This window comes from Paralichthys olivaceus, chromosome 18, assembly GCF_024713975.1.
Source record: "Paralichthys olivaceus isolate ysfri-2021 chromosome 18, ASM2471397v2, whole genome shotgun sequence".
NCBI classification, from domain to species: domain Eukaryota; kingdom Metazoa; phylum Chordata; class Actinopteri; order Pleuronectiformes; family Paralichthyidae; genus Paralichthys; species Paralichthys olivaceus.
In genome coordinates, this window is record NC_091110.1 from 17510870 (window position 1) to 17534317 (window position 23448).

Sequence of the window (23448 nt, forward strand, 5' to 3'; positions counted from 1 at the left end):
TAAACCACTGTCAGATGTTAATATAGAACTGATATGAAATTCCTCCCACCACCTCTCCACCCACGAGGCTCAATCTTCCCTTTTATTGGTCCTGAATCAAACGGAGCAGTGAGATTAACACATATACACAAATACAGGCATTCTGGTCATTTTGAATTTTCGCCACCCTTGATTGCTATGCAGCAGCATTTCTGCCCAAATTGTCACATCACAGACCACAGGGGCACCTCTTCAAATTGGGGCCTGAGCAGATGAGCGCTCTCTGTTTGCATTTGGCTGCAAACCATTTTGATTCATTTTGGTTCGGATGGAAAGGGTTCAGCTGTGCACCGATCAAGAGCGAGCAAAAGTTGATTTCATTTATTCAGGCTAAAATCTACGGTTAGATTCCCTCTTTGAATATTGCCTGAGGCCGATTTAAGCCTTTGCATTGAGCCTAAAATCATCTCTCGTGACACATGTTGTGGTCGCTGTGGTTTGTGTAACTCGCAGCACATGCAGACATATCACGTATTTACTGTATGCAGAAGGTCAGAAGTAAAAAGGTGGTTGGCTGGTTTGAATTCACTTCCTGTGTCTTTATCCCACTGCACTCGAGCAGCAGGCCTGCAGAGTTGCACTCCGGTACGTGCGATCGTTCATTTGCACTTAATGAAAATCGACCTCAACTACTATGTGATTCATTCAACTGTTGCATTATACAACAACTACTTAACTGCTTTCCTGCTTAAGTGTGGGGTATGCATTCTACCCACATAACACCAAAAGCTGTATTCCTTCACAGCCTCGGACTTATTCGCCTCATGAGCCGATCTGTGACAGACCGTGAGATGATATCACACTAATGAATGTGCAGAAAAGCTGAATCCTTACATTCTTACATGCAGACTGTACAACTGCACCAGGTTGATGGGGTGCTGGCGATTATGCATTAGAAGTGCTTAAGCAAACAAACAACAGAAATTCCAAAGTCCAACCTAATAACCATAGAATTTGCCTCTTTGCAGCAAAGTGTGACACAAAATCAAATAGAAACCAGGAAGTAGAAAAGCTAAACTTCCTTAATGTACTCCCTGTGATACTACTTATTATAAGTGTTATTATTAGTATTATCTATATACTATAGATATTATTATATACTATATACTTATTGATTCTATTGAGTGTAACAGGACTGAAATAGTTCACCAAAAGTTGCAGTTGCTGTCAAAATTCAAACAATTTCTGCTTTTATTGCAAATACAAAACATGAATGGCTTCTATTCATCACATTTGATCGTGTCCTTCACCGTGTAGTATCTTCAACACTTCTGCAAACGGGGACAGATGTTCACACTTTACTACCAGTGCTCGATTTGTTGCGCTATTCACATGGGATTTAGAGCATGAGAGGAAGCAGTGAAGAGAATATGGGTGAAAAATAAATACGTAAGGCAACAGAAGTCACATATTGACTCAGCTGTTTAGGTTCCATGACTGTATTGAATTAGCAATTTTAACTAGTAAGGTTAAAGCATATTTGTACATCCCTTGTTCAACGAATCTATTCGTATCCAGAGTGTCATACAGCCTCTACACAGCGCCAGTGCAAACACCAGAGAAGTATAAAGACACCTTTCAACACCTCGTCTGGGATGCTAAGGATATCCGAATGTTTTTACAGCTGCTGCATAGACAACTTTTATTTTAACAGTGTAATTTCTTACTCAGCCGACAAGAAAATTAGATAACTTGGAACAGAAGCAGCAGGGGCATGTGAACTGGCTGCTGTTTTACCGTCTGCTGCTTCCAAGGAAATGCTTATTTTTAGGCCCAGTGAATACCAAGACCGTCTTTCAACTCGAGGAAGTTCAAGGTCTTTCCTGCCGCAAGACATCCGCCCGAATGAAGTGACCTCGAGCGGGACTCTGAATTCCTACCAGCTCTGGGAGTACTGCTCTGCACTCTGGCCTCAGTGTGAAATCAGGTTGAGAGGTTAAGATGAAAGTGAATTGAACTACAGGAAGGTTCAGTGCATTAATACGACTGCTGATTAATCCCCTTGGATTTAAAAAAATATGGAAACCCGAGTCATATTTTTATAGCTTTGCTAACGAGGTAATCATCTGGACAAAGTTGCAGCGATGAATAAGATTGACTTATTTGCTCTACTACCGTATAACTTGTCTGATACGGATTGAGTTGAGATAGTTAAGGTAAGGATTTAACAAATCTGAATACTTTACCATTTCCAGACCAAATGTATTCAGCTATTAGAACCCTTTCCCCATTGCCCCTGAACTGCTCATGTAATTGTGTAGCTTAATCTCATAGCTTGTCATTTACACCCGGGATAAAGGCTACTTTCATCCACGATCATTGTTTTTAGACCAGTTCTGAAAAGATTTCCGTGACCTTCAGAGAAGGATTACTGCTCACAAAGGGTTAGAACCCCACGGCCTAGACCCATTCACTCCTTGTCAATCCCATTAGCTACCAGTGGCACCATCCCAGCTGTGCAACCCAGGACGTGTCTCTAACGAGCTCCATTAGCCATATTACCTGCATCCCACTGGCTCAGGGGTCACGGGGTCAACAGTAGACCAAACGTGGAGATTAAATTACCCCTGAGGGAGGCAGGGTTGGTGTCTATGGTGGTCACCGCTTCCTCCCCACAAACAGAGATTTGAGAGAAGTAGGTGGGCTGGCATTTACCATCTCGTTTTTCAGTTCACTTTCTATGATCTCATTTCCAACCACGCACAGCTCAGCAAGACGGCGCTTTCAGTCTTACAAGCATAACTGGCAATCTAGCGACTATTTTACTTGTGAAGTCAATTAGGGAAAAAAAAAAAAAAAATATACGTGAATGTACTGGAAAACAAAATAAGTGGTCCCACAGAGTTACAGCTAATGGCTAAGCAGGGGTATAGACTTGTCCATCAAAGTCGTCTATTCATTCTTTCCTTTTCCTTTTTAAATGAAGAGGAAAATATTTAAACACAAAGTCAAATGACTGTTTAATGAGAAGAGGTTTGCAAACTTGTGCAGCTCTACGGAGCTTTTCAGCCTCTTTTAGCTCGTTAGCTGTTTGGGTTCATGACTGCTACAGTTAATTAAACTTGGTTTTTAGACTCAGAGAACTTTCAGAAACACATTGTACTCTTGCATCAAGAAGCAGCCGGAACGAGTTTGCATGTAGCTACTGAATAAAACCAACGAGCGAAAAATCCAGACCCTTAAAAGCTGGTAGAGACCAAACCAGAGCTAAAAGATGAGTGAAGAGAGGATTTAAATTTGTCAGATGGTGTAAATAATATTCAGACCGTATCTGTTCTTCACTTACTAGTGATACTGCTCAGTTCCTGTGTGCAGCTATCAACACTATGCTGCCATCTAAACCCAATTTTCTTGCATTGTCTCCACTCCTGCTGCTTTCGTGTTTGAACAACTGTCTCAGAAAGATGCTTGAGGTCCTGAAATCTCGTTCTTCTCCAGATTCTATTTCATCCACAGAAAGCCAAAAAAAAAAGAAAACAAGCTTGTGTTTTTTGTGTGGAACAACTCCATGCTGAACCCGCAATTATTTTCATCAGCAGTTTGGTTGAAGACTATTTCCCACAGGAGGTGGCCAATCAGGCGTCTAATCTCAAATTTTCCCTAAGAAGGCAGAGTTTGAATATTGTGCTACACTTTGCTTGTGGTGTTTCTGTCCTTTACCCTCCGATGTCTTAGCTGTCCTGACAATAAAAAAAGTATCAATAGCAGAATTTTACAAAACTCAATTCCAATCCGCTCTGGTTACTTGCCAGCAGTAGCCAATATTTATAATAGGAGCTGGACAAAGAGGAAAATCCTCATTTTCTGTGAGTGGACGCAGCATCGTCTGTGTGGGAACTGGAGCCCTGTCGAGCACCGGTAAACTCCAGGGGAGCTCTGGGCTCAGCCAACAGTGATTCAATGTGAACACAGGTACTGTAACATCTCCCACTGACATACATATAACAGGCAAGTACACACACACACACAAAGAAACAAAAGCACAGCAACACACACAGACATATCCGCTTGAGTCATCCCAAAGGCATTCACAACTACCTCACTAACAAGAAAGAAAACACTGCAAAAGAGAGCGCAGAGCTCGGTCTTTGTCTTTCAGATGCAGCCTGAGGCTCAGACTCCTGGAGGTGTAACTTTGAGCTCAGGAGAAGCATCTCCACACACCAGCGCTCATTAAGCATCCTTCTAGAGTCTTGTGGTAAAGACAAATGCCTCGCTACCATTAAAAATACATAATCAGGGGGTTTACTGACTTTCTAAATGAAGGTCATCTTGATACCCTCTTTGCAAGTGCTACTTCGTCTCCTGAAGTCCGTTCACGTGTTCCCACACTCGCCTTTTAAAAAGGTTTTTGAAGTGATAAAGAATATTTTTCATTCTCAGAGATCTGATGAATGTTTTAGGTCAATGCAGTCATGCGTTGGGTCTTTTTGCATCCATATAACAAGGCACCAGAAGTTTCCTGTTGCAGCAACTCACGAGAGGATTTTTCTAAACGCTCCAGTTTTTGACACCTGTTAAATGTGGAACAGAGACCAGAATGGAAGAATTAAATGAATAACTCTGCGTGTACAAGGTCTGAAACTCACCCAAAAGTACACGATTTGTTCCCATCCTGTTACAACTGAAACCGTTTTTGCATGTCACGCTACTGCATTTACTCATCCCACTACAACCATTTACACACATTTACAGCTCATTGCTTTTTAATTTACTTACTGATGACCACAATAAACCGTGTAACGTTCCCATTGTTGCAGAAGGAGGATTCATGAATGGACATTTCCCTTTTCAACCATTTTCAAAATGTCCCCTCAAATCATGAGAAACGCTTCCCTTTGTGTTCTGCTCAGCGTGCACTTAAACTTAATGATAATGCACTAGAGCACAAACTGGGATCAGTGCCAACGGTTGAACTTTTATTGTTATTAGGGTCGGCCAACGGCAGCAACAGTTAACTAGTGGGAAGCTACAGCGAGGGTAAGCACATCCCTTTTTTGTGTGAGTGATACACTTTCACCGAAAGCCTCAGTGTGATGCAGGTCACACAACTTCACAACCAACGTCAACACACACACTCCCGAGTGTCAAACTAACCCGAGGATATTAAATGCGTAAGAGGAAGGACCCACTGAAAGACAAAACTCCGCTTTGGAAGCTATCAATCACCACGGAGCCGTTGATGAGAATTTTGGTCCAGAGAAAATAATCGCTCTGCTTCACCTCCTCTTCATTTGGCCGAGGCCCTGCCTCCGTGTTCCGAGCGTTAGAGCACACGCGCCCTGACCTTTTCCTTATCATAAATCACGTACCACTGTTCTGCTGCCAGGATTTTGTTTAACCCAATTTGTCACCGAGGACACCCCCCCTTCCACCAGCCCTGCAGATTCACTCTGTGGGACTGGAGGAGTGGGATTAGTGGGTGGATCAAAGCATGCCATCCAGACCCCTCCCTCGCCCTGTAATCATGGAAGTCAGTAGCTTCTGGATCTGACAAGACAAGGCTACCGGTGCTCACTGAGCAAAGAGGGGGGAGAGATGACAAACACCAAAAATAATTAGCATCCCAGAGGTTGATGTGTCGTAGCTTTCAGACATGAACTTCAGAAAATGGCTGGAAATCAGGTGGAGACATTTTCCTGAGTTTGCGTTTCACACATGAGGAACGCAGCAGGAGACCGTCCGCTCAGACGCATCCACAAAGACGGGGACATCTCTGGAAGGAAGGGGAGGCGTGTCGCCTGGGTAGAGCAGCAGGAGGACGGACATAACGACAACGATGCAGAAAACACAGAATCTTAGTTTACAGCTCATCAACACCTGCGTCTGACTCGAGAATCTAGTCGCCTCCTTCTTCGTCTCTAACTGTCACGTGATTGGATTCTCTTTCCTGAGAAATTTCGGATTCCGTTCACATCAACACGCCCACTCTCTCGCTGAGTTTTCTGGAAATGTTCCTGCTGTATCCTCACATGGGCTCACTGAGCGTTTTCCAGATATTTTACAAGGCCCACGGCAAGAACGATTCCAGAAAATGTCGGGAGCCACTGACTTTAACAGTTGTGTTCACATTAACGACTTAAGGAAAATGTCTGGAGTTCAGCGGATGATTAAAAGCAGCTACAATGGTACAAAACAAAGAAAAACGGTTCTCTGCTCACTTCTGAGAAACCAGAGCCACAGTGTTTGATGCACTGGTTGTTAAATGATTTCAAAAGATCGATTCATAATCAAAACTGTCAAATAAAACTAGATAGACCAATCGCTCAAATATTTATTTCAACTTCTTATTTCTGGAAACATGAAAGATCAGGATCGCAAACATATAAACACACCGAAACCCTCAGGCTCCGAATAACAGACAAACGTGCTGCCAGTGGTGCGATGGCCGTTTCAGCCTCTGCGGTCATGACAATTTAGGATAAATGAAACAATTCTGCGCGGAGGCAACTGTGATTCACTCCCCAGGACAATTCCCTGACTCGTCCTCGTAAAATAATGGCAGCTCAGTGGTTGTTTTCGGAGCAGACTTCAGGGGGAATAAAAGTCAATAGAGGGCTTCGCCACAGCGCACTTCTACTTCTGCTGCTGTGGTCGCGCAAACTTCCTGCGGCACCCGGCATTTCCTCATACTGGCTTTGGAGACAGGAATGGGCTGAAGTGGCGAGGGGGAGCTTTCCAGAAACGGAGGCCTGCTAAACCGGGAAATCCAAAAACCTCTAATCGCACCACAGTGTCAGACTTATGTTTCATTTGAGTCTAATTATATACTCGAGGCAGGTTTTCATCTGTTTACCCTGCGCTGCTTTGTGACAGAAAAGAAAGTAATTCTCAACTTTGGGCTTTAAATAGCTTCCAACTCAGGAAGCTACTACTGACGGAGCGTCAACTAACCCTTCCATGACCCTTGAGCACTGAGATCCAAGCACTTTCATTTAATTGCCCGGCTCTGTATTGATCTGCCACACCCACCTGGTTGTCCGAAAGGTCAAAGGTCAAGGAAAACTGGTATGTTTTTAATTTCACTGCCCCCACCCCCCCCATGTACAAAACCCTGCAGCTGCAAATTCACGTCCCCGGCTCGTCCCACGTATTCCTGATAACATGGAAATAAGCAGGTTGCGCTGCGAAATGTGTTGTAACAACACTAGTCATCTAATTCCATGTGATTACTGCAGACGACAGGAGGGAACTGAAATGTAGAGCCATCATCACACTCGAGGCCTGGTCGGTAAAGAACCCTCCACCTGTGTTTAATGGTCACACCTTATTCTCATAGACGTTTCTGTGCAAAAGTGAATGGACCCTGCCACTGCAGCGCCATGAAACACTGACATAACAGTGAGAGGAGATCTGTGGGCCTGGGCCAAGAACCGGGCTTGTTGTGACAGGAAGGTTCCTGCGTAAAGATCTGAGCAGCAGCTGGAACGAGATGCTATAAAATGTCAGATTCAGATTTCCAAACAATCGCAGCAATGCGTGAAGAACCTCTCTGGATCCACGGCAGGTGGAAATCAAACCCCCATCATCTCAACGCTTAAAGCGACTCACCTGTGACATCTGGGGTCTGAAGTTGATCTCCTTCAGGTCCACTGACCCCGGCGAGAGGTTGTGCAACATCTGGCACAGCAGCACCCCGTCTCGCAGGGCCTGTGCCAGGTCGAAGACGGCCGCCGAGGGCCACACGACCCGGTGGTTCGGGGGCAGGACCTTGCAGTCTATCAACCATCGCCCGCATTGTCTCCACTCCTCCATGGCTGCTCCGGGGGGCTCTCCTCGCAAAGTAACCGGGTCCGCGAGCTGGTTCACAGCGCGCTGAGGGCGGCGGTTCGCGGCGTCAGAGCAGGCTGTGGGGTCGGTTCCCTACCAGCTCCGGGGGTCCTCAATCATTCACAATCAGCTCGGTAAACAGGCAGTTTCACAACTTTCGACTAATGGCAGCAGGACAGCGCGATATGTCCCCGTTCCACACGCATGTCAGCTCTCCTGTCCCCTCGGCGTGGACACGGTGAAAGCGTGACTCGGATGAAAACACGGTTTGGTGAAATCGGGCTCAGCAGACGGCGGCGTGACCAGAAAACGGAGACGGGCTCCGGGAACCTTCTTCATCCTCAAAAAGTTTCCCCAGCATATCCAAAAGCAAAGGGTGTGAATGGATGGTGACGATAGAGGAGGATTACACAGCTGGACGCAGCGGTTTGTCATGAACCGACTTCCCCAGTGTCTCACATTTCAGTGAACCGACACAACACGATGTGGGGAGACACACACAGACACACACACGCAAAACAGCGTCTCAAGTCTGTTTTAGTTGTAGAAGTCCAGAGTACCCGACGGCATCGTGCGTTTCTTGGCGTCAAAAACAAGAAGTTGCGGTAAATTCCAGCTCCAAAAGGAGATTAAACACAGAAGAGTGTGTCCACGGCGCCTGGAGAATCACCCGCTCCCCACAACAGCGGCTCAACATCGCCCAGCGTGTCGCGGAAACATGCCCGGAGAAAACAGGGGGGGAAAGCGGCAGCGTTTTCGTTTATTTCTCCGATGAACGTTCCTTTGCTTCGCGCCTTTACGCACGCCCCAGAAACAGCGTTACGCGCACACACAGCTTTGCTTTCCTGTGATTTCTTGCCTCCCTTCCGTTCGCGTCCTCTCTCCCCCTCCGTCACTCGCGTCTCCCTCTCCTCGTTTCCCGTTCGGACGGAGATGTTCAGCGGTCCCCGGCTCCCGGCTCCAGCTCCGGAGTCCGTGCGTAAACAACCAAAACCCCGGGTGGGAAACCCCTCCGCGCGCCTGGATCGGTGCTGTCCCCGGTGCTCGGTGACGCGCTCACACGTGCAGGTTGTCGCGCGTAAAGGTGAAAACTTGGGTCGCGAGTCTCCGGCACTTTGTTGAAGTGGCTCCTCGCTCACTGTTCCAGGGAGTAGTTTGTTTGGCCAGGAGGCGAGGATGCGCCCTCTGATGGATGTGGAGCACACTGCACGGGGTACAGGGGGATTAAAGGGCCAGTTCCAGCAAATCATAACAATAATAATGATAATAAACTGTATTTATAAAGACTAGTATCTTTCAGAACACAGGTGCAAAGTGCTAATGCACATTTGAATGCAAACAAAAGGAGTTGAAATGTCTTCAGTTCCTCTGGAGTGTGTAAAGTCTGAGGAACTGATCTGATCTCAGTTTTGTGAGAACACATTTGTAACCAAAATGCTGGATTCAACCGAAGGTGAGGAGTTTCAGAAAGACCAAATAGAGACTGTCAGTAAGCCTGGAGGCCGGGACGCACAAGGATTCAAAATGTGGAAATGCCAAAATCACTTACTTCCTGTGGGACCAGTGAGTTAAGAGGATCGGCTCCAGGAGGCAAAAACAATCTGAATGTTTCTGTGCAGAGTTTAACTTTTTTTTGAAGCAAAGCAACGAGAGCAAGAACTCTTTATTCAGGTTCACAAACGTTTTTCGCAAACAGAAGAAATCCCACCACAGTCAGAGCCACTGAGCTCACATCCTCATGTTTGATGTGAACATCAGCTGAAGCTCCTGACCTGTGACTGTGTTTGTATCGCTGTCTTGTGATTGGCTGCTTGACTAACTGCATTAATTAGCAAGTGTTCCTAATAAAGTGCAGCAACTCAAACCACCACACTAGCTGTGGTAGAGACTCCTCTCATGACTCTGCTACTGGAAAATGCGAACAGCTTGTTTCAACTTGTCTCATCATACCTGTGGTTTTTTTTTTGGTGATGCCATAAAACTGTTCAAATGGAGCCTGTAGATTTTGGCACAGACACGTAATTATCAGAAAATACTCTGAAAGAATACTAGTGTACGAGTGTAACATGTCAGGTATGTGTAGTAATCTTGTATTTATGATGGTTTACTGGTTGCAACTTGCTTTCCCTCGGTTGTGTTAATAAATGTAACTCTGACACTACGATGCAAACTTTATAAAAATGTGTCAGGTTGATGTCTCAGTATTTGAGTCGGCCAACTAAGGATCACTTAAAGGTTCAGTGTGTAGAATTTAATGACATCTAGAGGTGAAGTTGCACGTTGCAGCTGAACACTCCTCATCTCACCCTCCCCTCCACAACATGAAGGAGAAGCTGTGGTGAACTTCAGTTGTCGTGAAAACTCAAAAGGTTTTATTTTGTCCAGTTTGGACGACAGTAGAAAACATGGCGGCCTCCACATAGAGGACCTCCCTCCATGTAAATATAAAGGTCTTAAAGAAAGAAAACAACAATTCATACAATTTAGATGAAACACACCAGTGAAAACATTATTTTATTATTTTAAATTCAATTTCTGCCAAAAAACCTGTTCACCTAAATCTTACACACTGAACCTTTCACCTTTTAAGACCTCCTGAAAAGCCCCATCAGCCTAAAATGTGGCTTATACATTTTAATGGTGCCTTTTTTCCAGAGGGAACCCTGTTGCCATGCTTACGCTTACACTCACACTCTCACACACACCCACACAGCAACAGAAGGTAGTGTGGAGAGTAGTGCCCGTGGTATTTGATTAAAAAAGAGAAGAGCATGTGTTCTCTGTTCTGTCTTCACATGATGCTCTGCAGCCTGAACAATTAAAAGGTAAATACTGTATATTGTTTTCTTACAATGGCTGCAAAATGAATGTAGGAACAGAGTAATGCTCTCCTGTCCCCCGGCAGCTAATACTTATGTGCCTCTGTGCAAGGCATGCAGTCCCCGATCCAGGGATACTGCTGCGTATGAGCTTAGGTCCTTGGAAGCTCCCAGAAATTAATATGTGAAGAGTCTTTTAGTGCATTTGACCATGATGCAGTGCAGGGATACAAAATCACATCATCAGCAAAATCTGTTCCTGGAAGAAAAAGAAAGTGCATGTTGTTAAACACTGAGCATGTGAAATAAGAAGAAGAGAGAACAGTTGTATTAGCAGCTAATTTACAATTAAAATTTCTAATATGTCACATTAGCATAAATCGTTTACTTAACAGAAGTGCATACATGTGCAGTTCACTTGACATCCACCGTGATTCAAACTGACACCGTGAGACCACACTCATTGAGTTTCCATTTTTTACCCACCGCAAGTGGTCGTCCACAGGGTGCTGAAAAGAAAATGAAAACCAGAGATCCATTAATCAAAGTCTCTTATGTCATGTGTCTTGAGAATCCTGCATGTGTGTGTTGTCTTTTTTTAACATGGGATCCATGCTCTGTGAGTGATGGCCAGAAATGGCAGAAATGACGAGTTGCCATTGAAGCTGTGGCATTGATCCATCAAGCCCCAAGGTTGCTGCTGGGCCGCCTGGTGGCATGTTCCATGTGGTGTGATGGTGATGCAGGTCACACAGAGCACGTCTCCCTGCAAGGACGCCAACAGGCCATCGCAGCATTCTTGATTTATTTTTCAGTTGTGAGCAGCAACTCACAACTGATTCATGTTGGATACATCCTTCACAGCTGTCCGACAAAAATGAGCTAAACTAGTTTTCGGTTGTTCTCTATGAATGACAGGTCTTTATGAAAAGTGATAAATAATTAAAATCCTTCGAATAAATAAGAAATGAATCCATCATCTGCTATAAAACCCACAACTGCAGGGTTTTCTCAAAAACAGAAGCTAGACTGTGAAAACTATAAATACCCAGGATGGTGCATGATGGCCATCTCCTGGCTGAGCACCAAACTGCACGCAGTCACAAACATGCAGGGTGTCGACAGCGTTGATCCAGTATGAGTCAGTGCCTTACTAACAAAGACTTCTGATGTAAGCGTCCCTGATGGATCCGCTCCGCTGGTTCTAGGTCCAAGCTGAAAGGAGCAAATCACTGAGATCCAGTGGAGCGTGAGCCGGTGGAGGCAGCAGCTGTGGCACCAGCTCTTGGGCACGTGCCAGCGTCTGCAGGGCAGTTGGCATGGCAGCTGAAAATGGAGTCATCATTTACTTTCCCCGCTGGGCTGTTTACCAAAGAAAATAACGCTGAAGGTATTTTACACCTTCTCTGCAAAATAAACCCAAAGCAAATGCTGAGGATTTTCTTTTGTCTATATTTCGATTTGCCAATGACCTGCCCCTGATCCGTTCCTTCCCTCCCTCTGTGAGTAAACTGGTCAAGACGAAGCATCAGCAGAAGAAAGCCTTTAATTAAACAGTTTGGACGACAGGGACAAGATGTTGGTTGAAACCCAGATAATAGGACGTATGCTGTCAGGCTATGTTGTAGCTTCATAGCGTCTGAAATGCCAGTGGTGAGTATTTGATTTATAAATACAGAGAATGAGAAAAGCCCTCGCTAAACACAACAAACTATGATGTGGGAACATTAAACAAATACAAAAATAAAGGTGTTTAACACTTTTGAGGAACTCTCATTTGGTCGCAGAAGAAGCAATAAATAAACAGTTCAGGTGTCATGAGTCACTGCTGTCTGAGGTGGAGCCGCTGGAGCTGCTGGAGGCAGAATCTGAAGAACTGCTGCTGCCGACATGATGAGACGCAGCTCTGCTGCTTTTCTCTGCAAGAAAGAAGAACCAAAAGCAATTCAATGCTAAATGGATCCTATCATTTTAATTCATTTCAAAACCAACTGAAGTCAAATGTCAGAATGTGGTGGTGGAAAGGCTTTTGCACTTACTTTGAAACTTCTTAAACTTCTGTTGCAGGCAGGACTTGACGTATTTCTCCAGCTCCCACAGAGTGGACGGCTTCAGTGCCTCGAAGTCGATCTCGACCTCGTACGGGTTGGCATCGCACATCGAGGGCTCTCGTGTCTGAATGATTTGCACGACGTGGGCCAGCTTCGTGCCAGGTAACCGGTTGATGTCCAGGCTCAGCTGGTGCTTCTCGTCGTACGTCATTGGCAGAGATTCCTCATCTGAGCCCCGGTCTTTGCTTCCCTTCCACAAGAGCCTGAGGGTCAATACACAGCGGTCAAGGTCCTCAATGGAGCTAAGACACAATGAAAACAAAGCTCTTAAGATATGAAATGTGTCAAACCTGGAGCTGGAATGTGGAGCGCTCTTGGAATTTGCACTCCCTTTATTTCCCCTGCTGTCCTTTTCCTTGTTCCTCTCTTTTTTGTTCTTCGGTTTAATCACAGGCACTTCAGAGAAGGCAGCGAGCTGTTCGTGAACAGCTTTGAGCTAAAGATCAACAGAAAAGAGTCACGGTGGGGCCACAAGAAAAGTCACAGATAAATTACCAGCACTGAATACAAGGAAGTTGGAGAGAATGCAAGATGAAGAACTACAATGAAACTCAGCAGAGCATTAACCTCCACTGAGTCCAACTCTCTAGTTAGTTATTTTAATATGACCTTAATTATTTATTTGCCATAAAACACAGGAAAACAAGATTATTCTGTAAATTATTCCTCAACTTAAATGTTGGAAAATGCAAATGTGATTTTTGGAGCATAGAGATCTGTGCAGGAACCCACCTGTTCTGCACCCACCTGCTCTTGCAACTCAGCGAGTTTTGTGGCGCGCTCCTCTTCAGAGTCTGATGTGTCCTTGCTGGAGGAAGGGTTGCCACTGCTCTGACTCAAACCTGCATTCTTAGTGGACTTAGCGCTCGCTGCTGAAATCAACGCCACAGTTTCGTCCGGCACTGCAGCGAACCTCGTTTCGAACACGCCCTGGGAGGAAGAAGAAAATGAATGAGGAGTAAAGCGGACTCTAGAGAACCAGACAACACTTTAATCATCAACAATTTAACTTGTGAAAAACACACCTGAAGTTTTCTGGCCCCGATTACCACTTCATGATCGGGAGGGTTGTATTTGTAGCAGTTAGAAAATATTAACCTGACATCTGCAGCGAACTCTTGTGCATCCTGGTACTCTCCTCTATTCAGTTTTTTCTACAAAATAAATCTCAAGGTTAAAATCAAGTGAAGAACAGACAGAATGTGTCTGTATGATGAAAACATAAGTGAGTGTGTGTGTGTTTGTGTGTGTACTTTAACAGTGCTGAGGTCCATGGGGTATTTGATGACATCATGGTAGTCGTGCAGCTGCAGAGCTTCAACGTTGACAGGTTTGTAGAAGGGCCAGGCGTAGGCCGTGTGTTTTTTCGAGAGCATTTCCTTAAGAATATCATTGCAATGCTTAAGGTGTTTGCCCGATTGCTCGCTTTGTTGCTGCAGCGACTCCTTTTCAACAAAGTCACCCTTGGAAGGATTGACGGCTTGATCTGCACTTTCGCGTCGCCTCTTGCTCGCTGATGAATCACCTGAATTGGTTAAGACTGATGAGGACGAATCCGTGGAAGTCGCTTCCATCCTTTTCTTCATTGGTACAGAAAAAAACACAATAAGGGAAAATTCTCCTCAAGCTCTCAAGGGTTCAATTCATATGATCGAGGGACTCACTTTAGTTGGCGGACATGTGGTCACAGTTCCAGCCTGTCCACCTTTAAACGGGCATCGACAAAAGTTCAAGGGCAAAACCAGCAACAATCCATGTTAGACTAAAGAGTAAAAGGTGTGTTTAAAGTTTAAGATACAAACAATAGTTCATTACCTGGAGTGCTACCTTTCTTGCTCTTGCCTTTGGCTGTGTAAGGTGAAATCTCCACTTCTGTCTGAGGCATCTCGGCGACTTTTTGCAGGAAGGTCTTTTCCAAGGCGAGGGCCATCAGCACTATGTCGTCTGTAGGCTGGAGGACAGAGGGAAAGATGTGATTCACTTTCTGTGATGCTAACCAGTGTGTTGACTTTCCAATAGTGAAGGCGCTCACCTTGTTGTATATGTAGCAGTTGGTGAACATGGTGTTGAAATCTTCCATACATTCACTTGCAGTCAAATAGTAGTTGTTCTCCAGTCGTTTCTTGATGGTTCCGAGGTCCATGGGAGATGTTATGATCTTATGATAATCCTGATTAAGGAAAATAATCAATGTGTCAGATTGGTGTAATCTTGCTCCTTGAGTTTGTCACAAAACTTAAAAAGGATGTACCAAAGTTTGTGTGTGTATCTGATCTTCTGAACCCTTGTGTTCTTTGTCAAGTCTGTTTACACAACTGATTAAAAATGATGCTCAAATTGAATGAATGTTTATATTTTGTCCTGAGTTGTAATATACTGGAAGAAACTATTAACAGGGTATCGTGCAGATTTGCAGTTTGGGATTTATTTGCCAGGATTCGGAGATATCTGCCTCCACCCTAATTCCACAGAGATGAATAGAATTACATTTTCCATTCCATCATCATCATTTCAACGCCAACAATTCATTCCAAAAACAATGTCCCAGTTACTCAGGACAATCCCATTCCAGTTTTGGGACTAATTGAAAACAACAGGAACCACTAGAGAAATGGTCTGAAGCTGATGAAATTAGTACAATTCTACTTCAAATGAATAAGTAATTAGCTAATTATTGACTAGGGGGCTACAAATTCTGTGATGCAGAATTAAGGTTGTTTCAGATGATTTTGTTACTAATACCCAAATTGTTTAATTGGGGTGTGCGTTTGGATTAGGAGGAAACAAAAACCAAGGGAGAAATTAAAACAAAGCTTTGACAAGAACATTAATGGCTGCAATGAAAGAAAGACAAATACAGACGGAATTTAAGGATTTAGAAGAAAATTTATGTCAGTGGAAGAAAAAGAAAAATTGTAGATTTTCCACAAGGCGAGAAAACCGGATTTGTTTAGACAGTTACATAAAAATAACATCTAGTTCAGGCCTACCCCTCTCTGATGATGCTATAAATGATGTATATAATAATTGTATATAAAAGAGATCTTATAAATATTGCTTTGAAAAATATTTACACACTACTCACTGGAAGTCCAAGAGCGATGGCATCGACAGGCTGGTAGAAAGGCCAGGCAAACTGGTGACGCCACAGGGATCTGATCACTATGTTGTGCATGTACTGCAGCTGGTTGGTCCTCCGGCCAGACTTGTTGGGGTTGATCACCTCAGGAGGCGGAGGGTTCACGACCTGCGGAGGACCCGGGTCTGTGTCTGCTGACATGACGGCGGTAGCCGAAAAGCAACAGGTTGTCTAGAGATGTTATCTTCTGTGGACTCTGAATCTTTCGTCTATAAGCTCATCTAAAGCTTCGGGGGAACATCCGCAATCCTCTTGCATAGTTTTCATGCCACACAAGGGGACCTGTTGATATACATGTAAAAAAAAAAATGAATAGGTTAGGATGGTGTGGTGGATGGGAGCCTCTGCTGGCAATGTGGTGTAATGCTACTGTGATTGAATCTTGTCAAAATCAAACGTGAAAATATTCAGAGTACAATTAAACTCCAAAAGCTGAGGTGCTGCATGCTGGGTCTTTATAATCACACCTTGATAGATAACTTCCAGACGCCTCAAAGGAGTAAATGTATGCAAAATATATGGCAGTGCACATTTTCATCATCCTATACTGTAGTGAAGTTAATGCAATTTCCATTTTTCAAACACTAGATGTAAATGCCATTCTGCAGTCGGCACAGTCTGTGAACGCTATGAAACAGGGAGCTACTTTTTAAACTCTGGAACAGTTGTGCATATATGATGGTTTATTTTTATAGAATACAAAGTGCTGGTCTTTGTAAACCTGTTTAAAGAATTGAGTTGCCACGCCCATCAAATGTGACACAAGTCAAGCAGTGTGGACAAAGACAAATATGATTAAACGAGTCTGCGAACAACAGAATCCATCTTCCACGTTTTACCTGAGTGTGAACTCAGGTAAAGCGTTTGTGATGCATTCATGTGTTTTTTACTTTTTTTTTTTTTTTTTAAACTACCAAGGGGAAATTGTTAGTGGGATACAGAAATCTAGTTCCTGTGTTTTGAAGCATAATTTAACCACAACTGTTAAATCTACTGAATTAAAACTATTGATATTTACATTTCATACACACATTAGAACAAAAGATAAATTAAACACAAAAGTGAAACCTGGAAAACTACAACTACGTGAAGTTGTTGTTGAAACTTTTTGTTTTTTTGTTTTTTTTAAAGCTACGTGACTAAGTTCACTTCCACAAAACCACTTTAAGATAATAACAAGAAGTTATTACACATGTTACAGCTGTTTTTAAACGAAGCGGCGAGTTTACACGGGGAGGCTGCTAACCTGAAACTAACCTGTTGCTAACCTGAAGCTAACTTAGCTTCTTCCTTAGCGCCGGCGGAAGAAAAGTGGTTTAACGGGAAGCGAGGGTGAAAGTGAAACGCACGAGAGAAGCCTCTTAAGTTTCTTTCTTTTACCAGCTCGACCAACTTAAAGTCTGCAGCAGAGTCAGGAGGAAACAGAGCCCGAGCCGAAGCCGCCCTGTTAGCATCACAACACGACAACATACCGTCAGCGCTGGAACCGACGAGCTTCCTGCCGCGGAGAAACCAAACATCCTCTCTGACAGCGTTAAAGACCCACAGCGCCCCCTGCCGCTGTGGAGCCTGCGCAGTCACTGTTAGCTCAAATGTTAGAGACGACAAACTTTCACATTACTGTCGATACTCACAGCGTTTCATCACATTCATCATCACATTGTTGATATTTCAATCATTCCCGTGTTGTTGTCCTGGAGTTAAAAATCCAAATCTGATTAAAATAAGTAAGCGCACGTTAATTTGAAGGACACCATGTTTCAATCTTAATACTTGAGAACTTAAGAAACTCTTAAAAGCGATAAACTTAACTAAGTATTGTCTTCAAATCATCGGACAGCGACGTCTTCGCTACGCAGGACGGGACAAGATGGTGAATATCCCTTGTACGTTTGAAGTTCTTCCACACAGTTTAGGTTTCCCACAACCAGTAGATGTTATCGGATAATAGTGACCACCAGCAGATGTTAGGGACATGTCTCCAGATGTGTACCTTCGTGTCACCAGGTGTCTCGGCCTTCTCTAAGGCAGGTCCACCTCAGGTTGATCAGACCTGGGTCCATGTCCGTAGCATCTTGGGACAAGACGGATAAGTTGTTCCCAACATCTTGAATCATCTTGTCCCCAATAAATAAAAGCTGGTTCCCACGAGATAAATATCTTGAAAACATCTTGCGGGCACAAGATAACAATGTCTAATGTTTCTGGACTTCAGGGGCTCTGCACAAAGTGACTTCAGGTAAAATTAAAAGTGTTTTTTTTTGTTTTTTTAAGAGAAACGCCACTAAAACAAACTCAATCATATTCAAACCATCCAGGCGGAAGGTGAGCGTTTTGGCGTTTTGATAAATACTGTCCCTCGTTGCTCTCCGTCGCTTCTGAGCGGACCGCGCATGCGCAGAGGAGCCAGCGGCCGCAGCACATTCCCCGCTTCTCCTCTTCTTCTTCGTCTCTTTCCCGGAGTCGAACGATCCACGGGCGACACGAGCCGCTGTTGCCTTGTACACGATCGTGCGAATAAATGTGCGAGTCCTTTTCTCGACAGTCTTCGAGAGGAAGCGACGCCGTGACCGCGGAGCTGCCGTAAACACCGTGAGTACCGCCGCATGTTCGATTCCCTCATTGTTTGAATGGGAGGGCCGCTCCGTGGCAGCTCTGGACGTTTGTCAACAGCATCATTTTCATTTTTTTTTTTTATATATAAAGCTGTGAAAAGATCTCACGACATTTAGCTCCTCTGTAATAAACCCACTGGGTTTAACATGTGGTTGTTTATCTCTTTATCACCCGGGAGCTAAGATGCTAAACGTTGAAACAGCGCAGACACGTTACGGTGTTAGCATCACTTTGAGTCGAGCAGCTCTGCTTTAGCTTTTGTTTGACGCCTCTTTGTGTTTTTTTTATTTTTTATTTTTACACATTTATCAGATTTAAACACGAACCACCATCAGAACATGTTTAACAAACAAACAGCAGCATCGAACCTCCGTGTGCAACGTCTCTGTTTACTTCTGTTAACCACCAACAAGGCCGAGTAGCGTTAGCAAGCTAAAGCTAGCTGACAGATATATTTACAGCCCGTGTGTGTGTGTGTGGGGGGGGGAAGCAGCTTAACACGTCTTGACTTTTAAACCATGAAATAAAATAAAATAAAGATCTGGATTATTCACTGCGGCACAACTGTCCAATTTAATTAAACACAACTTCATTCTGAAGTGGCTACATGGCTGTGAGCCGACTGTTTACACCACTAGCATGATTAGCATACACACCTAAATAACAAGCTAGTGTCAAATATCAGAATTTTATTTTTATATTTAAAGCTGTAACCGTTTGTCACTTTCACATTTGAACCATGGTTTTATTCACGTTTTGCAGGTTATTACTCATCTGTTCATACAGTTTGTTTTCTCCATTTATACTGTTTGCACTATTTCTATTTCTAACTTTTTACACATTTGTGTCATTGCACATCACAACATGTCCTCATGTTTAAATATAATCAGTGTGTGTACTTGCTGGTTCCACTGCACTTAACTATATACTCAGCATTTATTTAACTTTTTATTATTATTATTCTCTTGTCTACCTCATGCTGACCTGACAGCTGCTGTAACAACTGTATTCCCCCAGTGTGTGTGCATTAATAAAGTTTTATCTTATCTTCATCATCTGCCTCCTCTCTCTCTCAGGATTGTGCACAGTCGTCGCCAGTTCCATCACCATGGCAACAGAAGACAAGAAACCAGAGACTGATACGAAACCTCCGGTCGTGCCGTCGGCGTCCGCCAGTCAAAGCAAGGTTTGAATCTCTATGTTTTCGGTGTCGCCTCCCATTCCTCAACTTTACCCGTCCGCTTATTTTTGTTAATTGGAGGAAGGATAAGGAAATATGTGGAGGTGGGACTTTGGGGAAATAAATATTTGGACACTTAACACATGGTGGGAGATTTTTTTTAAATGTCTTATATTGTTTTCGTTTACAGTCTGCGCCTGCCAAACCAAACTACAGCCTGAAATTCACATTAGCCGGACACACTAAAGCTGTCTCCTCGGTCAAATTCAGTCCCAGCGGAGAGTGGCTCGCCAGCTCCTGTGAGTGATGTGTCCTGTACGCCAACATATGAGCCCGAGTAAACTGGGGCTGTGACTAATTCCACTTGATCAACTGTTATGGCATTCTTTTAATATTTGTTTTGTCTTTACAGCTGCTGATAAACTCATCAAAATCTGGGGAGCATATGATGGCAAGTTTGAGAAAACCATATCTGGACATAAACTTGTGAGTGTAACAGGTTCTTACCTTTACTGCCACAGTGTTAACCCTTTTTGTTTCTATTTTGAAAGATGGGATTATAGTTTGTAATCATGTGTAGTTGTAGATTTAATAAACACAGAAGGACGCCGACAAATCAGAGCCTTGAGTGCTGTGTGACTAATCACTTCCTATGAATCCACAGGGAATATCTGATGTGGCCTGGTCCTCTGACTCCAACCTCCTGGTGTCTGCGTCAGATGACAAAACCCTGAAGATCTGGGACGTCAGCTCGGTAAGTAAACTAAGACCAGAGTGTGTTCATCAAGGCGATGATAAAGTGTTGATTGTTATTATACATTCATGACATATGACCGGGAAGTTCACGCCCACCTTTTAGATTCATATCTGTGGTTTCTGCAAAGTTATATATTTACATCCCCATTAAATCTGCACTGACTTCCACCTGTGTTGCCGGCGAGAATGTGACATTTCCTCTATATTTTTTTTATCCAGGGAAAATGCCTTAAAACTCTAAAAGGTCACAGCAACTACGTCTTCTGCTGCAACTTCAACCCCCAGTCCAACCTTATCGTGTCAGGATCGGTGAGTAAGATGCTTTTTTTCGCCCGACGCAAGAGAAAATGGAAACCAGATGTTAGACCGTTTCTACTTGGAGAGAAATTCTGTGTGGTTTAGAAGAAAATAAATGGAGACCATTTTTGTTTTTGCTTTTAGTTTGATGAGAGTGTCAGGATATGGGACGTGAAGACTGGGAAGTGTTTGAAAACATTGCCGGCTCATTCTGATCCTGTCTCTGCTGTAAGTTTGTTTTAAAATTCTCAACATCAGTTAAATGTTCTAAAGAGTAAAATGGTGTCATTGACGTGATGATGTGTTTTGGGTCACAGGTTCACTTCAACAGAGACGGCTCCCTGATTGTGTCCAGTAGCTATGACGGCCTTTGGTGAGAACAAACCTGATTATCCGCCCCCCCCATGAACTTCACGATAGTCAAAACAATTAAATATTATTTAAGTGAATTATACTTGTTAGACTTTGTGTTGTCTACCAGTGGAAAACTACCCTTATGACATATTAAATGTTTTTGTCTTTTAAACATTGGCAGCCGAATCTGGGACACAGCATCAGGCCAGTGTTTAAAGACGCTCATAGGTAAGATCATCTCATATCCGCAGCAGCTTTAGGTTCGATCCCCTCGACCCGAAACAGTCACAAAAAAATAATCCAATAAACTCCTGCTCTCTGTCTTCGGTTTATTTTAGATGACGACAACCCTCCTGTGTCATTTGTGAAGTTTTCTCCCAACGGGAAGTACATCCTGGCTGCTACACTGGACAAGTGAGTTTTAATAAACCTTCCTCTCTGTTTCTCAAGTTGTCTTCACGTTCATCCTACTCTACTTCTTTACACGGTTCACCAGCAGGGGGCGGTATAACTCTAAAATTCACTTTCCTCACTAACAGTTTAAAGTAAATAAAAGGTGCAGGAAATAAACTATTGTCGATTACCTGTGGTTGTCATTTTAAATATTTGTGTTTATTTCCAGCACGCTGAAGCTGTGGGACTACAGCAAAGGAAAGGTAATGTACTTTTTTTTAATTGTTCAATTCAGGTTTTGAGTGAAATCTCAAAACCAACCTAATGTAAATAATGAAGTGTTTAACCTGATAAAGTAATATTTAATTGTTTTTTATCACGTAGCATTTGTTTTATAGCAAATGTTAAATTGTTCTTCCTTCTTTTCAGTGCTTGAAAACGTACACGGGCCATAAAAACGAGAAGTACTGCATATTTGCAAATTTCTCCGTCACAGGTGGAAAGGTGAGAGCTGTCATTCCTGCACGTTTTTGCCATTTGAATATCGGTGATGGTGTTTAAGTCGCTGATGTTTGCAGATTAGCTCCTAACGTTTAGCGGGCGCTCTCTTACAGTGGATCGTGTCGGGCTCGGAGGACAACATGGTTTATATCTGGAACCTGCAGACCAAGGAGATTGTGCAGAAGCTCCAGGGCCACACAGGTTCGTCTTTATTTTTACGGCTGACATTTGTGTCCGTGTGTCAATAGAACTGGGTTCTGGGTGGTTGTACGTTTTGCGTTCCTTAACACCATTTCAATTTTCCCTTCGTCTTTTCTCTCCAGACGTCGTCATCTCGACCGCCTGCCACCCGACAGAGAACATCATCGCGTCTGCGGCTTTAGAAAACGACAAAACCATCAAGCTATGGAAAAGCGACTGCTAAGCCCTCTTGGATCTTTTTGGGCCATTCATTCACTCAGCCTCTTTCTGTCTCTCCCCCCCCCCCTTCCCCGACATTTTGATGTAAAAGGACTTTTTATTCCAACGGAGCGCTCCTGCTGGATGTAGCAGGTAATGAAATTCAGCACAGTGAGACACGTCAGCCGAGACAGTTCCGCAGCGGACACGTTCTTCTCGTCACGTACAAGATATTTCATTCATCACATTTCACACATTTCACCCAGATTTTGTTGTCTCATAAGGGAAATGGTTGACTTTTGTTAAACTTTACATCAAGTACCTTTTTTTTTTCTTTTTTTTTTAAAACATGCATTTACCTTGATGTTCTTCCTTCATACAAACTCGCTGACGTTTCTGGTGTTGTACAATAAATGTAACGGTCATTTGGACTTTTAGTATCATTTATTTTGCCTTTTTTTTTAATTGTCTGTGTAACTTTGTAGAATCTTAAAGGTGGAGAGGTGATGACACGGAGCTTTAAGTACAAAAAAAAAAAATCTAAGGCCCTTTTGGCTGTTATTTATTCTTGTGGCACCAATATTAAAAATATTCCCCTTTATTTTAAACGTCACTTCTCAAGTTAGCGCTCTGCTTGAGTTAAGTCCTGTGTTGATTATTCAGACAACAACCGGACCTTTAGTTTGAAACTTGAAAAGAACACAAACTTCAACAGGAAGAAACGAGTTACTTAAAATATTTAATTTTTTAATCTGCCCCTTAATTGAGATCCCTCCTCTTCAAAAACAATTCCCTATTTTTGATTTCACCACAGTGACCAAGTGCAGTTATTTTGTGTTGTAGGATTTGTACATATTACACTTTGTATTGTGATTTACTTTAGCTGTCTGTTTATTTCTTTACAATTTCTGCTTCTCATTTAGCTCGTAGTTCTGAAAGCCAGCGGCCTCTTTTCTTCAGTCACCTGGATTTTTCTTGTGGAATATGTTTTACTTCTGACAGCCACAACCTGCAACTTAATAAAACCAGTTTTTGTATGTTTCATGTCACTGAGTGAAAACAATCTTTCAACCC

The 23448-nt window shown here is 43.4% G+C and overlaps 3 protein-coding genes across 23 annotated transcripts in view; 1 reads left to right on the forward strand and 2 right to left on the reverse strand.

Moving 5' to 3' along the window:
• Positions 1 to 9965, reverse strand: part of vav2 (vav 2 guanine nucleotide exchange factor) — a 160125-nt gene extending 150160 nt beyond the window's left edge. For all 12 annotated transcript variants that reach the window (XM_069513271.1, XM_069513270.1, XM_069513266.1 and 9 more), the window contains exon 1: positions 7591 to 9965. In XM_069513271.1, coding sequence (XP_069369372.1) covers positions 7591 to 7794 — 204 coding nt within the window. In that variant the 5' untranslated portion in view covers positions 7795 to 9965. The remainder of the gene's footprint in view (positions 1 to 7590) is intronic.
• A 2191-nt stretch (positions 9966 to 12156) lies between these two features.
• Positions 12157 to 17438, reverse strand: LOC109643567 (bromodomain-containing protein 3-like). 10 transcript variants are annotated; one of them, XM_069513280.1, is made up of 11 exons: positions 17351 to 17438; positions 15825 to 16160; positions 14772 to 14909; positions 14555 to 14690; positions 14404 to 14444; positions 13993 to 14319; positions 13765 to 13893; positions 13487 to 13669; positions 13030 to 13175; positions 12668 to 12942; positions 12157 to 12547 (listed from the first exon to the last, which is right to left on the reverse strand). In XM_069513280.1, the coding sequence occupies exons 2-11, from the start codon at positions 16017 to 16019 to the stop codon at positions 12444 to 12446; spliced, it is 1674 nt and encodes a 557-aa protein (XP_069369381.1). In that variant the 5' UTR covers positions 16020 to 16160; positions 17351 to 17438; the 3' UTR covers positions 12157 to 12443. The 10 variants fall into 10 exon arrangements, with proteins under 10 accessions (XP_069369381.1, XP_069369377.1, XP_069369379.1 ...); XM_069513276.1 differs by having other exon boundaries at positions 13472 to 13669; XM_069513278.1 differs by having other exon boundaries at positions 17259 to 17369.
• A 770-nt stretch (positions 17439 to 18208) lies between these two features.
• wdr5 (WD repeat domain 5) lies at positions 18209 to 23418 on the forward strand. The gene is made up of 14 exons (XM_020108721.2): positions 18209 to 18470; positions 19571 to 19680; positions 19865 to 19973; positions 20087 to 20160; positions 20339 to 20428; positions 20650 to 20739; positions 20872 to 20955; positions 21045 to 21100; positions 21263 to 21309; positions 21420 to 21495; positions 21704 to 21737; positions 21904 to 21978; positions 22089 to 22176; positions 22299 to 23418. The coding sequence occupies exons 2-14, from the start codon at positions 19603 to 19605 to the stop codon at positions 22397 to 22399; spliced, it is 1002 nt and encodes a 333-aa protein (XP_019964280.1). The 5' UTR covers positions 18209 to 18470; positions 19571 to 19602; the 3' UTR covers positions 22400 to 23418.
• Positions 23419 to 23448: the final 30 nt, after the last annotated feature.

Coding starts and splice junctions, on each gene's coding strand:
- LOC109643567 (XM_069513276.1), bottom strand. CDS start 16,019: ATGTCAGCAGACACAGACCCGGGTCCTCCGCAGGTCGTGAACCCTCCG. Junction 13,894..13,992: donor TGGACCTCAGCACTGTTAAA/GTACACACACAA, acceptor TTTATTTTGTAG/AAAAAACTGAATAGAGGAGA. Junction 13,670..13,764: donor TCGGGGCCAGAAAACTTCAG/GTGTGTTTTTCA, acceptor TCTTCCTCCCAG/GGCGTGTTCGAAACGAGGTT.
- wdr5 (XM_020108721.2), top strand. CDS start 19,603: ATGGCAACAGAAGACAAGAAACCAGAGACTGATACGAAACCTCCGGTC. Junction 19,681..19,864: donor CGTCCGCCAGTCAAAGCAAG/GTTTGAATCTCT, acceptor TTTCGTTTACAG/TCTGCGCCTGCCAAACCAAA. Junction 19,974..20,086: donor AGAGTGGCTCGCCAGCTCCT/GTGAGTGATGTG, acceptor TTGTCTTTACAG/CTGCTGATAAACTCATCAAA.